Source organism: Lipotes vexillifer, unplaced genomic scaffold (assembly GCF_000442215.2).
Source record: "Lipotes vexillifer unplaced genomic scaffold, Lipotes_vexillifer_v1.1 scaffold23, whole genome shotgun sequence".
NCBI classification, from domain to species: domain Eukaryota; kingdom Metazoa; phylum Chordata; class Mammalia; order Artiodactyla; family Lipotidae; genus Lipotes; species Lipotes vexillifer.
This window is the reverse complement of record NW_006796283.1, coordinates 3,486,668-3,499,986: the sequence shown is the minus strand read 5'-3', so window position 1 is coordinate 3,499,986 and position 13,319 is coordinate 3,486,668. Positions and strand designations below refer to the sequence as shown.

The 13,319-nt window shown below is 60.6% G+C and overlaps 3 protein-coding genes across 3 annotated transcripts in view; 2 read left to right on the top strand and 1 right to left on the bottom strand.

The window, feature by feature from the left end:
- The first annotated feature begins 553 nt into the window (after nt 1-553).
- Nucleotides 554-3,381, top strand: PABPN1L (PABPN1 like, cytoplasmic). Its single transcript, XM_007468442.1, has 7 exons — nt 554-802; nt 1,219-1,357; nt 1,666-1,733; nt 2,234-2,340; nt 2,437-2,524; nt 3,070-3,212; nt 3,342-3,381. The coding sequence occupies exons 1-7, from the start codon at nt 554-556 to the stop codon at nt 3,379-3,381; spliced, it is 834 nt and encodes a 277-aa protein (XP_007468504.1).
- Nucleotides 3,382-7,892: 4,511 nt separating this feature from the next.
- On the bottom strand, nt 7,893-12,164 carry TRAPPC2L (trafficking protein particle complex subunit 2L). The gene is made up of 6 exons (XM_007468441.1): nt 12,090-12,164; nt 10,223-10,395; nt 8,989-9,076; nt 8,772-8,851; nt 8,534-8,536; nt 7,893-7,938 (listed from the first exon to the last, which is right to left on the bottom strand). The coding sequence occupies exons 1-6, from the start codon at nt 12,120-12,122 to the stop codon at nt 7,893-7,895; spliced, it is 423 nt and encodes a 140-aa protein (XP_007468503.1). The 5' UTR covers nt 12,123-12,164.
- A 183-nt stretch (nt 12,165-12,347) lies between these two features.
- Nucleotides 12,348-13,319, top strand: part of GALNS (galactosamine (N-acetyl)-6-sulfatase) — a 22,328-nt gene continuing 21,356 nt past the window's right edge. Inside the window, exon 1 of the mRNA XM_007468440.1 lies at nt 12,348-12,540. Coding sequence (XP_007468502.1) covers nt 12,424-12,540 — 117 coding nt within the window. The 5' untranslated portion in view covers nt 12,348-12,423. The remainder of the gene's footprint in view (nt 12,541-13,319) is intronic.

Below are 13,319 nucleotides of genomic sequence, written 5' to 3'. Positions count from 1 at the left end.
TCAAGCTGTTCCCTCCGCCCAGGCCACCCTCGCCTCGGCTCTGCCTGACCCAATCCTTGAAGGCCGGCTCAAATGCCACCACCTCCAGGAAGCCTGCTCTGACCCCCTGCGCCCCCTCCCTGCTCTGCACACTCGGGCAACTTGCTCTCGCCCGCCTCACCCTAACTGAGGCCGGCCACTGGAGGCGTGACACAGCGAGGTGAGGGGACCTGCGACCCCTTAGCTTCCTGGCTCCTGCATCGCGGCGGGTGAGGCCGAGCTGTCGCCAGGAGGCCCTCCCGGCTGTGCCGCAGCTGCACTCTCTCCACCTGGCGTGTCCCAGAGGGGCCGGCCAGTGAGGAAGAAGGGAACCGGGGCGGGGGTCCAGCCTCTGATCCTTCAGGGCCCAGGAGCCGGGGCGGAGGCTCAGCCCCAGCCGGGAGGCCTCTGAAGCCTCTAGTGGGAACACCTGGCCTGGGGGCGGGCTTAAAGCCCGGGAGGGTGCAGGCAGGTGCCGGCAGGCAGCGTGAAGGCGAGCGCGGAGGCTCTGCCGGCCCCTCCTGCCCCATGCGCCATGTGGCCCTTCCTCAGCCGAGCTCTCTTTCCGCCCCCCACTGAGGCCTGGCTGAGGAGGGCTTCCTCAGACCCCGAGGCCCAGGGCTGGGGGGCCTGGAGCCGGACCGAGAAGAGCCCTCTGGGCCCGGGGGCTGGAGACACGGAGGAGGAGGAGACGGGGGAAGCGGAAGAGCGCGAGGAAGACGCAGGCTTCCTGCTGTCTGTCCTGGAGAGGGGGGACCTGGCCGAGTGCCCGTTAGCTGACCAGGTAACGGCGGCGCGGAGCGCCTGGTGGAGGCCGGCCGGGATCTCGGGAACCTGGGGAACCCCGTGCATGGGGGCAGGGGGACGGACGGCTGCAGCTCTGACCCCAGGGGTGAGAGGGCCAAGGGGGCCACTGTCCCCATGCCTGGAAGAGGGTGTAGGGACGCCCACCTGTGCACGGGCTGGAAGGGGCAGGGTGGCCTCTCCGGCCTGAACGGGACTTTGTGTGTTGGGGGTGGGTTACAGGGGCTTCTCTCCAGGCCCGAGTCCGTGTGGCCCTCCCTTTCCCCCCACACCCCGGGAGCCCCCAGCATGACCCTGAGAACAGGCAGGGTCAGGCCCCCTTCCCCTCTGCCCTCCCTCCAGCGGAGCCTGGGGGCTGTCCCGCCTCTGGGCTCAGCCTGGGCCGTGTGCTGGCAGGAGCTGGAAGCCATCAGACTGAAGCTGTGGGCCATGGAGCAGGCCCAGCGACCGAAGCCGCCTGGGGAGCAGGGCCCAGAGCGGGAAGAGGAAGACGCCAGGGCCCTGTGGGCCGGGCAGCTGCTGAGCCCCGAGACAGGTAGGAACCAGTGGGCCAGGCCGACCCCTTCCCTGGGCTGTGGCCCGCGAGTCCTCGGGCGCGAGGGTAAATGGGGATGAGCTGCGAGCTGCTACAGGAAAAGTGTGGGCTCCCGGGGAAAGGCCAGGGTTTCCATGAGGTCCGGCCTGGCAGTGGGTCCTTCTAGATAGGCCCCAAGGGGTGCTCTTCCCCAAGAACCCAGGTGCCCCTCTTCCCCGAGGAGTGAGGACTGAGCCACCAACGTGAGGCGCCTGCCCTTAGCAGCTGCCGGGAGGCCCCTGCCCAGGCCAAGCCCCCTGGTCCTGAAGCCCCTCTCTCCACAGACAGCCCCACGGAGGCGGTGGAGGCCGATCACAGATCCGTCTACGTGGGCAATGTGAGTGGGGGGAGGGGGCGAGGTGGGGTCGGCGCAGCAGCACTGGGTGTGCAGCCGCCTCCTGGCTGTGAGGATTAAAGGAAGGGACAGTACGGGTAGCAAACTCAGAAGCCACGTAGGCCTGGAAGGGAGAAGCAGGAGGGGAGGCTCTGATGAGGGGGCTGTCCCCATGAGGGAGTGTGGACCCTCTGTGGTCAGGCCTGATTTCCCACTGTGGGCTGGGATTCGGGATTTCCACGCGAAATCTCCCAGTGGGCAGATTATTGGCAACGAGGTCCACTTGAAAAAGCCATGTGCCCTTTGCACAGGCCAGTAAACTTGGGGAGCATTCATCTGGGTATCCAGTCCACTCCCCCGGCAGGGGGGCGCGTAGAGGTCTAGGCTACCACCCTCACCCTGGGGCCCAGTCAACCCCTCTCTACCAAGAAAACATGCTGCAGGAGACCCTGGGAGGCGGGGGCCCCTGCAGAAAGCCCCCCACCAGGGTCCATGCCTGTCAGGTGGACTACGGGGGCACAGCCCAGGAGCTGGAGGCCTATTTCAACCACTGCGGAGAGATCCAGCGGGTCACCATCCTGTGCGACAAGTTCTCCGGACACCCCAAGGGGTCAGTTGGGGCTTCGGGGAGGGGCCGGGTGCCCGGGGGGCGGGGACCCCTCTGTGTGGGTGAGTGTGGCCCTCACCTGCCCCTGCCCTGCCCCAGCTATGCATACATAGAGTTTGCCACCGAGAGCTCGGCCCAGGCCGCTGTGGAGCTGGACAAGAGCATCTTCCGAGGCCGGGTCATCAAGGTGTGTGTCCCCCACCAGTCACTGCGGGGTCGGGGGGGGGGGGGCGGGGGGGGGCTCTGCTCTGAGCTTCTCTACGTTAACCCATTAATCCCTCGGGGGAGGGCTCTGCTCTGAGCTTCTCTACGTTAACCCATTAATCCCCGAGGGGACAGGAAAAGCAGGCAGCTGCCCCAGCCTGACCCTTCTCCAGTGTCCGGTGTTTGGGTACATCCGCCGGCTAGTGTCAGGGCACCTCAGACCCCAGTGGGTTTGGCCTGGGTGTAAGCCCTGGGGAGGCTTCCTTCCTGACCCCCCCTGCAGGGGGAGATGTTGGCTTGACAGGGGCTGGGAACAGGTTAAGATCTGATGCCTCAGGCAGCCCCATGCCCTGGGGCCGCCAGGCAGGGCCTGGTGGGTGCTGGGGCCTGTGTTCACCTGTCTGTGAGCCTTCAGCAGGGAAACCCAGGAAGGCTTCCTGGAGGCAGCTTTAGCCCTGGTCTTGGCCCTGGGCTGGGGAGGAGTGTGTGAGAACGGAGGTCTCAGGCGGACTCGGCCTTTGGTTCCAGGTGCTGCCCAAAAGAACCAATTTACCAGGGATCAGCTCCACGGACCGCGGGGGCCTTCGGGGACACCCAGGCGCCAGGGGGGGACCCTTCCCCCACAGCAATTTCCAGGGCGGAGCCCGTTTCAGACCACGGGGGCGGAACCGGTGGGCCGGGCCCTGGGAGGGCGGGATCCTACTGGAGCGGGGCCCGGTGGGCGGGGCTCTGTTGGGCCTGGCTGGGTCCGGTGGGCGGAGCCCTGGAGACCGCTCGCCCCCCGGCCTCTCTCCGGGCAGGGGGCGCGGGAGATTCTCGCCGTGGTATTCACCGTATTGAAGGGAGGGCCCGATTTTGAGAGAGGGGCTGCGGCTGGGTCAGGAGTAGACAGCCGTGCTCCTCGTGCGACCATTTACTCCGCGCAGAATAACTATCCGTCCCCCTTCCCTCGGCGGGAGGACGGCCCAGACCCCACGGCCGAAGCCACCGGTCACGAAGCAGGGCACGGGGTGGACCTGGCACGCGGGCTAGTCGGGGCTTTGGAGGGCACCGGGCAAAGCTGCGGGCAGGTGAGGCCCAGGCAGCGTTGGGTCAGCTTCGGGGCGGCATACTCAGGACTGTTCTAACGCCTTTTACGGAAAAGTAGAAATGTGTGTCTTACTGATAGGAAAGCATAAATTATTAAACTTGAATATTTTTTAAAAGCACATGGCAACAGACCGCCCCACTTTGTTCGCCTCACCTGGACGCTGTTTCCTCGGTGCACACTGTGCAGAGAAGGCGGGGGATGGGCTGCGGCTGTGGATCCCAGACCCAGCTCTAGCTTCGCGGTTTACAGCGTCACCGCCAGCCCCCACGCCTCACCCGGGCCTGGTGGCCTCCGGGGCACACACTACCCCGTGACGAGTGACACAGACGTCGCCTTGTGGGGCCTCATCTGTGAGGCCCCGCAGGAGGGTGCGGCCGGGGCACCTGGCGCAAGCCTGGGCCTCTTCGCACAGGGTCGCAGAGGGGCTTCCATGACGGGCGCCCCGCTCTCTCCCTCCCTGATGGTGCAGCGTGCTTTCTGCCCTCTGACTGCATTCGGAGCGGGGAAAGGAAGCTCTGGGGCCCAGCTGCAGACACACGCGGTCCTGGCCTTAAATAACCACTAACAAATCTCAGTCTGGGCTTTTCTAAAGCAACCCTCTTTGCCTTGTACTTTTAATTAATTAATTAATTTATTTATTTTTGCGGTACGCGGGCCTCACTCTGTTGTGGCCTCTCCCGCTGCGGAGCACGGGCTCCGGACGCGCAGGCTCAGCGGCCATGGCTCACGGGCCCAGCCGCTCCGCCGCATGTGGGATCCTCCCGGACCGAGGCACGAACCCGTGTCCCCTGCATCGGCAGGCGGACTCTCAACCACAGCGCCACCTTGTACTTTTTTGATTATCTGGTCCTTAAGCTATCCACAGGTGGACGGTCCCCGGTCCCCAGTGTCCCCTCTCCAGCACCAGTGAAGTGTTTTCTTGGGAGGGCGCGCCTGTGCTCTCCATCTGCGTGTCCATCTGGCCAGGCTCACACTCCACTTGTGATCTGGGGTCAGCACTGGCCCTCGTGGTGGGGTGAACAATCCCCCCAAAATATGTCCACATCCTAATCTCCAGTACCTGTGAATGTGATCTTATTTGGAAAAGGGGTTTTTGCACATGTGATTAAGCTAACGATCTGGAGATCAGATCTCCCTGGATCACCTGGGTGGCCCTAAACCCAGTGACACACACTGGGTACGAGACACACCGACACACGGAGAACGTGACGTGGAGACAGAGGCAGAGGTTGCAGTGATGCGTCCATAAGCCAAGGAACCCCAACAGTAGCTGGCAGCCATCAGAAGCTGGAGAGGCTGAAAAGACCCTCAGAGCCTGCAGAAGGAACCAGCCCTGCCATCACCTTGATTTCTGACTCTGGCCTCCAGAAACGTGAAAGAATAGATTTCTGTTTTCATGTGCGCACACACACGCGTGCGCACACACATGCACCCCCACCGGCCCCTGGAGAATGTGGGTAGGAGAAGCTGAGTGGCAGGGACCTTGCCAAGGCTGCTGGGTGGCTCAGGGCTGAGCCAGGCCTGGATCACGGGCAGTTGGGGCTGCAGGAGAGGGAGGCCTCCCAGACGTAGTTCCTGGAGCTGAACTTTATGAGGCACCAGCTCCTGCCGCGCTGTACCTTGTGCCAGTCTCCTCCTTGGGGAGGATGTGCATTGGTCTTGATGCATTCATTGTGCATTTTGCTTTTGTGGAAGGACCTGCAGACAGGCTTCTATCCAAAGGAACTGGTCCCTTTTCAGATATATCTTCTTAATCCCTTCTGTGTGGCCACTGTGAGGAGAGTGGGCCCTTGAGTCCCTCCTTTCCTGTGGATTTCAGGCCCAAGCAGCCCATGTGGGCGGCCAGGGCTCCGACCCACACTTTCTCAGCTATGCCCAGAGAAAGCCAAGACACGCAGGATCCTCTTGGCTGTCTGGCCCGGGGAAGAAGGGAGAAAGAATGCTGATGGGGAGGGAGGACAGAACTTCAGCAGAAGCACCTGGAGCAGCAGCCAAGGGCTGAGCAGGGGCTGCATCTGACGGGGCTCAGCCCTGTGGGGAGGATGCGCGTGGGGTGGCGGGGGATGGGCAGGCAGGTGGCCCTCAATGAGGCGAGCCTCACAGTACAGAGATGCAAAAAGTTAAGATGAAACTGCCATCTGACAGTTCTGTTGGCAAAGCAAAGGCTAGCAGATTACATCTAACCCTTGATTTTCTCAGACCTAAAATGGGAATGCTACCTAACAATTCATGTGAAAAACCTCAAATGTAAAACCATTATGGGTTGCTCTGGCTCCATCTACAGAAAAACCCAAACAGCAGTAGCTTCAAGATAGGGGTTTCATTTTCTCATTTTAAAAAAATGCTGAACATAAGTAGTTCAGGGCTGGTATGTCAGCAAAGACCCAGCCTCCTCCTAGCTTTCTGCTCTCCATCCTTAGGGGATGAATGTTGCCTGCAGGCTCTCAAGATAGCTGCCTGGGCTCCAGCCATCACATCTAAGTTCCAGGAAGGAGGAAGGGTAAAGATGAAGGTACTGCCAGCTGAATCCCCCTTTTAAGTATCCTTCCTGCAAGTGCCTCCCAATGCCATCCACTTAAATGCCATAACTACCTACCCTTGTGAGGGCAGGAAGTATATTTTGTCTAGCCAATTGTCCCCAACGACACTAGAGTTCTGTTAGTAAGCAAGCAAGGGAGAAGGGATGTTGCCTTGGCAACCTGTAGTCCCTGCCTCAGCCATTACTCAGGCAGGAGAGATTACTAAGTAAAAGCTCAACCAGAAAGTTGAGGATGGACTGTGGGGAGAAAGCCCGTGTGAGGGTGGCCTGCATCAGACCAAGACCTGCTGGTCGCACTTCTCAGCCCTCTTCCAGGTCTTGCAATTCCACCTGTGGCAGGCGAGGCAGGGTCGGGGGGAGCCTGTGTCTTTAACACACACTCTGAGCTGTTTTTTGTTTGTTTGTTTACTTCTGTAATCCTGTGCTTGTAGGACGGGAAGGAAACCCAAAGACAAGCAGAGCAGAGCGCATCCCAATTCCAGCCCTGGGCCGACGACGCTCACAGCTCACAGCCTCCCCGTTCCTAGTGGGTCTGAGCCACCCTCCTAGCTTCCTCCTGGTCAGAGACCCTCTCCAGAGTGACTGAGGGGGCGGGAGGGGCTCACTGTGTCTTAGGGTGCCTGATCAAGGAAGCCAGCCACGCTGAGACCACACAAAGCAGACTGTGTAGGTGGCTCAGGCCCAGGAGGGCCTCGTCCACTTCAGAGACGCCGTCACCAAATGACAAAGTGCACTAGAACCTGGGTCACCTGATCCCAGAAGGGGCCGTGGCCTCAATCATGGTCAGTTAGTTAGAACTGTGATCAACCTTGACTGAGCAGGCTTCTGGGGCAGCAGAAGGCGGAAATCTGATGACATCAGCCCCTCCTCAAGTGAAAGCGCCCCTTCCACAGCCTGCCCAGGGGCCTGGGGGTCAGCAGGGAAGGGGGCTCGTCTCCCAACACCCACCTGGCCCTCAGGAGCCTCAGGGCACTAACAGGCAGGAGGGGACTCTTGGAGTTTGCTCAATCGATGCCCAGCAGCAGCTGATGAAGACGCTGTAGTTACATGGTCTCGGGAGGGTGGCCTTCCAGGGCCGGGCCAGACCAGGAGGAAGGGTCCTCCCGCCGAGGGGAAGGTGTGCAGGCCGTCCCGTGTGCCCCTCTAATCCGGCTGTGGGCACAGAAGGCCGACCCCTCCAGATTAGCCCACCTGCTGAGCCACTGGAGGGGGCGGCCGGCCCACGGGTCCTCTGCCCCTCCCTTCGCAGTCTCTTCTGGGCTCTAAGCTCTGAGAGCTCCTGCCACCCGGCTCCCCCTGCCCCTTCGTGCCTAGTGGGGACAATAGCTCCTGCTCTGTCTGATACCTGATCTGCTCTGTCCCTGAAAAGTCCACGTAAACTCCTTCCTTTTGTTTTTTGGCCGTGCCGTGCAGCATGCGGGATCTTAGTTCCCTGACCGGGGTTTGAACCTGCAGCCCCTACAGTGGAAACGCAGAGTCCTAACCACTGGACCGCCAGGTAAGTCCCTAAACTGTCCTTAGTTAAAACTTCTGCTGACGCAGAAGGAAAAAGCCAAAGCTGATCTCACGAGACCTTTAGTCAACAGGCGCCGTGTGTGAGGCCCTGCCCCCAGCGGCGCGTCCATTGACACCCAAGAGGAGACGAGTGGAAATAAAGATACATCTGAACAACACAGTTATGCACAGAATGATTCCTTCCAGCCACGGGCTGCAAAGCTCTCCTCAACAGACCTGTATCATCATGGAGGTCACCATGCCATCAAAGGCCCTGCAAAGAGAAACAGACAATCAGAGAAGCAGACCCAGGCCCTCCATCCCTGGCTGGCAGAGATGTCAGTCTCTGAGGTCCAGGTGAGTAAAATTGGCTGAGGCCAGGACATGCATGCCGCCACATCAGGCGGTGAGAATCTGAGTCTCCCACCTCATTCCTGTGCGGTTTCCCACGGTGCTGTCCTTGCTGGGTCTCCAGGCCGGGGTGGGGGTGGGGGGACACCCAGGATGACCCAAGACACATTGTCACCACTGAGGGAAGGCGCCATAGGAAGGGGTCATCTTCCCTGGCTGGGGTCACCTGCCGGCTACAAGGAACCCCTTGGGAACTGTGTCTGGGATGCAGGGAATTCCCAGAGCAGGTTTGGAGCACGTGCTCGTGAATGCTTCTTTGGGAAGCATCATTGTGACATCCAGGTGTTAGGTCTGTGTTTACCTGAAGGCTATTTGGAAGACACCTGCAACCTAATTTCTTAATTGTTTAAGTTCAACGTCAAAGACAAAATCGGGCAGCGACAGGAGGACGTTTTCTCCCAGAGGCTCCTGTCCATATGCCTGGGCCCTCACTGGGATCTGGGGAGGCGCCCCAGGACCTGCTGGGCTGACCTGAGCGACCAGATGGGCAAGCTCTGCACCTCCCGCTCCCCAACTCCCCTTCTGCTGATCTGGAGATCCAAGGAAGAGTTTGTTTGGAAAAACAGGCTTCTGCCTCTTCAGAATGGCTGCCTTAGAGGGACAGTGCCCGTCGCTTAAAAAGACCTTCCCTCCCTGCCTCTCAGAATCGCTGCCTCTCAGCAAGGCGGGGGCTACCCAAGAAGGCGCCACGCCCACCTGGATTGAATGCGGTCCCCCGGGTCATAGAAGGGGTTGCACATCACGTCTGTGTAGGAGTTGTGCAGCTTCCTGAACATCTGAAACAAGAACCAACAATGTGTTTAATTCACATGTGCAAGTACACACGGCTGCTGCCATGCTCGGGCTTCTCAGCATTTCTGAACAAAGACGGAAAACCAAGTGGCCAGACGCGCCCACCGGCCCCCACACTCACACTGCGAATCTCGTTGTCTCTGAGCGCCGTGTTGGAGGCATCCACCACCATGACAAACTTTACCTTGGAGTTGGTCACGTAGCCGTATCTGCACAGCCGGTTAGGGAACACGCTCTTAACACGGGACTCTGTGACCAGCCCCAAGCACGGCATCACCGTGCAGAGCCTGCGAGAGGAAGGCCATCTGTGCATGTCCTCCGGCTGCTAAGCTGCTCTGGAGAAGCATGACAACCTGCACCACAACAAGTGCCCCAGGCTGGGCCACTCCCACAGTGCCAGGAGGACACAGGACTGCACCAGGTGTGACTGGACACTTCCTCAGACAGCTTCTGGTGTTTACTGGAGAAGCAAAGGGCAGGAAGCTAAGCCTTATCATGATTCAAGCCCCGGGGCAACCTGCCCAAACCCTGGGGCACCTCGCCTTCTCTCTGCATCAGTTCCCAGCTGGGAAGGGTTAACTGCAAGACCAGAGGTTGCACAAATGAGGTGAATCCTGCCTAAGGTACCTATACCTCTAAAGGCCACTCCATCTTGCGGAACAGTGGCTCCGGGCAGTGACACTGGGCGAGCTCGTTACTGCTTGTGGGAATGTCTTTGAACTCCATGGGTTTCGAGCCATTTGTCCCAAGGACTGGTCAAGACCTTACAGTGACTGGTGGGGCTGGGCCTGGCAAAGAGATGAGCGGGGACTTCTCTGGCGGTCCAGTGGCTAAGGCTCCACGCTCCCAATGCAGGGGACCCGGGTTTGATCCCTGCTCGGGGAACTAGATCCCACATACTGCAACTAATAGTCCATATGCCGCAACTAAAGACCCTGCACGCTACAAGGAATATCCCACATGCCGCAAGTAAGACCCCCTGCAGCCTAAATGAATAAATACTAAAAAAAAAAAAGGATGCGTGAACAATGACCCCTTGCTCAGGAGGTGGTGGCCCCGCTGAGACGGCATGAAGCCAGAAAGACCCCAGTTCCTCCACAAACCCAAGGGACAGGTGGGGACCGTCACAAGGCAATTCAAGCCTGGCTGTTCCCACATTATCCTCCTAAGAAAAAAGGGTGTGAGGTCCTAAGTGTCCTCAAGCTGCTCTAATTCCCCACTGGCCAAAAGCCCGCATCTTTTTCTCCTCTTCAAGTGATGTTACGAGATGCTTTTCAAGGGGACCTAACACTACATTGCACCCTGTGACTGCAGGGAATCCCCAGACTTGAAGCCACTGCCAGGTGCGAGGATACACCTTGTAGTCTTCTGTGGGGTACAGCAGGCCCAGGTAGAGCTCCCTCTGGTCCACCAGGGCCTTCCCCATTGCTGAGATCTTCTCGTCCACCACGTCCAGGGATGTGTGCACCATGTAGTGAAACTTGAGCTCATTCTCCGTAGGGACGCTGCGGATGTAAAGAGGGTAATTCTGCAAGAAAAGGATGATGGCGGCTGAAGTGACAAGGATCCACCCCATGTGCGCTGGCCTGGAAAACAAGGCCACGGGGCACTCAGGAGGGCAGATCGGCCAAGTGCCAATTAGCCGTGGAATACGCTCTCATTCCCCAAAACCCACTGCTTAATCCTCCAAACTGGGACTTCCCTGGTGGCGCAGTACTTAAGAATCCGCCTGCCAATGCAGGGGACACGGGTTCGAGCCCTGGTCTGGGAAGATCCCACATGCCACAGAGCAACTAAGCCCGTGCACCACAACTACTGAGCCTGCGCTCTAGAGCCCGTGAGCCACAACTACTGAGCCCGCGCACCACAACTACTGAAGCCCGCGTGCCTACGGCCCGTGCTCCCCAACAAGAGAAGCAACCCGCTTGCTGCAACTAGAGAAAGCCCGCGCGCAGCAACAAAGACCCAAGGACGAAGACCCAAAGCAGCCGAAAAAAATAAATAAATAAACTTTAAAAAATCCTTCAAATTGCTGTGGGCATTGCCTTCAGGGCGCCCAATCTAATCTGAGGAGGTTTTCATACTGTCTGCAAAGGGGCATGGGTAGGATGGGCAGAAAAGAGAAGACGGCTCTGAGAAGTGGGTCTGAGCGCAGCCTGTCACTCACCTTCTGAGCAGGGCCCCATCCTAGCACGTGCCCTCCTCCTGGCCCCATCATACTGGCTTTTTCCCAACACTCCAGCTCCTGCAGTCTCAGAGGGACTGGCAGGCTCCCTCTAAACCCGTCAAGGCTTGTCTCAGACCTCCATCTCTGCAGAGCCATTTCCAAACAACCTAACCCCGGAGTTAATAGCGTCTTCCCAGCTCCCACAGGCCTGGCACTGCACAGATATAGTGCACACAACGCTGTCCCTACCCTGATGGAGATGACAGATGAAGGAGACAGTCCACAAACCCACCAACAAATAACGCAGCAAGTGGTAAGACGGAAGCCAGCGTAACAAAAGCTTCACGGGAAAGCCTCCTCAGAAGCCTAGTCTTTCAAAAGGCCGGGGCGGACACCACGGCTCTGTGCAGTAGGAGCGCGTGGTTGGCCACGCAGCTCAATCTCAGGATTCAGAAAGAGCTTTCTAGAGAAAGTGAAATCTTTGGTGGCCAGTGGAGGGGACAGGAGTGGGGGAGGAGGAGGAAGGGGTTCCAGGTGCAGAGGCCCAGACGTGAGGGAGCAGAGCCTGCCGGGGGAGCTGCAGGTAAGTCCGTCAGCTGGAGTGGAGGGTGTCTGTGGTACGGCAAGGGGATTATTCAGACATGATCCTACGGCAATGAGAAGCCACTGTTGAGGTTTCTAGGCAGAGGTGTGCCACGGTCTGACTTGTGGCTGCTGAGCGGAGAGGAAACAGTCACTCGTCCGGGGGTCGACGGCCTGGCCGTTGGGAGCGCGCGGCCGAGCAGGATGGACAGAAGTGGACGCCTAGACTCGGGAGCAGGAAACCACAAAGCCCGCGGACGGATGGCTGGGCGGAGCGGGGGCCCGCACGGAAGAGGAAGACCCGGCCCGTGACGCTTCGGCAGCGGCAGGTGCAGGCCCGGGCGGCACCTCCCCCGGGCCCGCCCCTCGCCACCTACGCTCGGCAAAGCCCCCGGGCCCCCACTCCGGAGCCCTTGCGGCAGGGAAGGAGGGGAACCGGAGAGCTAGGCTGACGCTGGAGCGGGAGAACGCACCTCCTTGGCGATCACCGCTACGCAAACCGCCATCCTGGGAGCCCGACAGGCCGCATCACGTGACGACGACGACGGTCACGCGGCCGGCTAGGCCCCGCCCCACCCGCCTGTCGCATCCCTGTCACTCAGCCGGTCTGACCCCGCCCTACCTCTCATTCTGTTGGTCAGGGCCCCGCTTCTCCCGTCACTCAGCCGGCATGGCCCCGCCCTATCGCCCAGCCGGAAGGACCGCCCGCTTCGCCGGGCCGTTCCCGCCGCTCCGCCGGGCCGTTCCCGCCGCTCCGCCGGGCCGTTCCCGCCGCTCCGGGGCTCGGTGGCGCTCGCCGTGGTTGCCATGGCGGCGGTTCCTGCGGCGACGAGGTGGCGGCTGCTTCTGGTGCTGAGCGCCGCGGGGCTGGGGGTCACAGGCGCCCCGCAGCCCCCCAACATCGTGCTCCTGCTCATGGACGACGTGAGTGCGGGTGTGGGCCGGGCTCCCGGGAGGAGTGCGCTCGGGCGGGGTTGGGGGCGGCCGGCGGTGTGGGGGTCGCGCCTAGCCCTGCAGGCCGCAGCCTGGCTCGTGGGTGAGGGTGAAGTGAGGTGTAGTGTCCAGGCCGGGACAGGAGAAGACCCTCCTTCCCTGTTCCGTCCCCCGCTCCTTCCGCTGCCCCTCAGGCCTGCTGCGACGCTGGCCGCGTGAGGACCACCTCCCCAGGATCCCTGCTCTCGCCTGCCGCCCCCCACTGCTGGGGGTGTGGGTGGCAGGGAAGCGGTGCAGAGCTAAGACCCCGGCCTGCCTGCCCTCCCTGGAAGTCGCCTTCCCCGCTGCCTGCCTTTGGCCTGCCGGGCCTGCCCTGGGAACCGGAGGAATGTCCCCGGATGGGCGTGTGTGTAGCCCCAGGCCACCCTGGCCACAGCGGCAGGCCAACCCTTCCCACAGAGCCGTGCTGTTCGTGCCTCCTTTGCGACTTGGTCCCTGTGCTCCTTCCCAAGGAAGCGGGACTGTATTTGGGGGGCACTTTTTGGGGAGTGAAATGGAGGTTCTGAAATTAGTCCATGTGAGGCGTTGGGGTAAAGTGGGGACGCAGACAAACCTGGGTTCAGGTGCCTGCTGCACTGAGCTGTGGGGAGACCACGGCCCTTTGGGCCTCCCCTCCGCCCATCTTGAGGGCTGAGGCAGTGCAGAGGGTCCTGCATTCGGCTCCTAAACCCTCGAATCCGGAGTGATACCAGTGTCTGTGGCGGGGGGGG

Excerpts from the sequence above, each read along its gene's own strand:
- PABPN1L (XM_007468442.1), top strand. The coding sequence starts at position 554 with ATGTGGCCCTTCCTCAGCCGAGCTCTCTTTCCGCCCCCCACTGAGGCC. Across the intron at positions 1,734-2,233 it reads GATCCGTCTACGTGGGCAAT|GTGGACTACGGGGGCACAGC; the intron begins GTGAGTGGGGGG and ends CATGCCTGTCAG. Across the intron at positions 3,213-3,341 it reads AGACCACGGGGGCGGAACCG|GGGGCGCGGGAGATTCTCGC; the intron begins GTGGGCCGGGCC and ends CTCTCCGGGCAG.
- TRAPPC2L (XM_007468441.1), bottom strand. The coding sequence starts at position 12,122 with ATGGCGGTTTGCGTAGCGGTGATCGCCAAGGAG. Across the intron at positions 9,077-10,222 it reads CCCACAGAAGACTACAAGGT|ATACGGCTACGTGACCAACT; the intron begins GTATCCTCGCAC and ends CCGGCTGTGCAG. Across the intron at positions 8,852-8,988 it reads GAGACAACGAGATTCGCAGT|ATGTTCAGGAAGCTGCACAA; the intron begins GTGAGTGTGGGG and ends TTCTTGTTTCAG.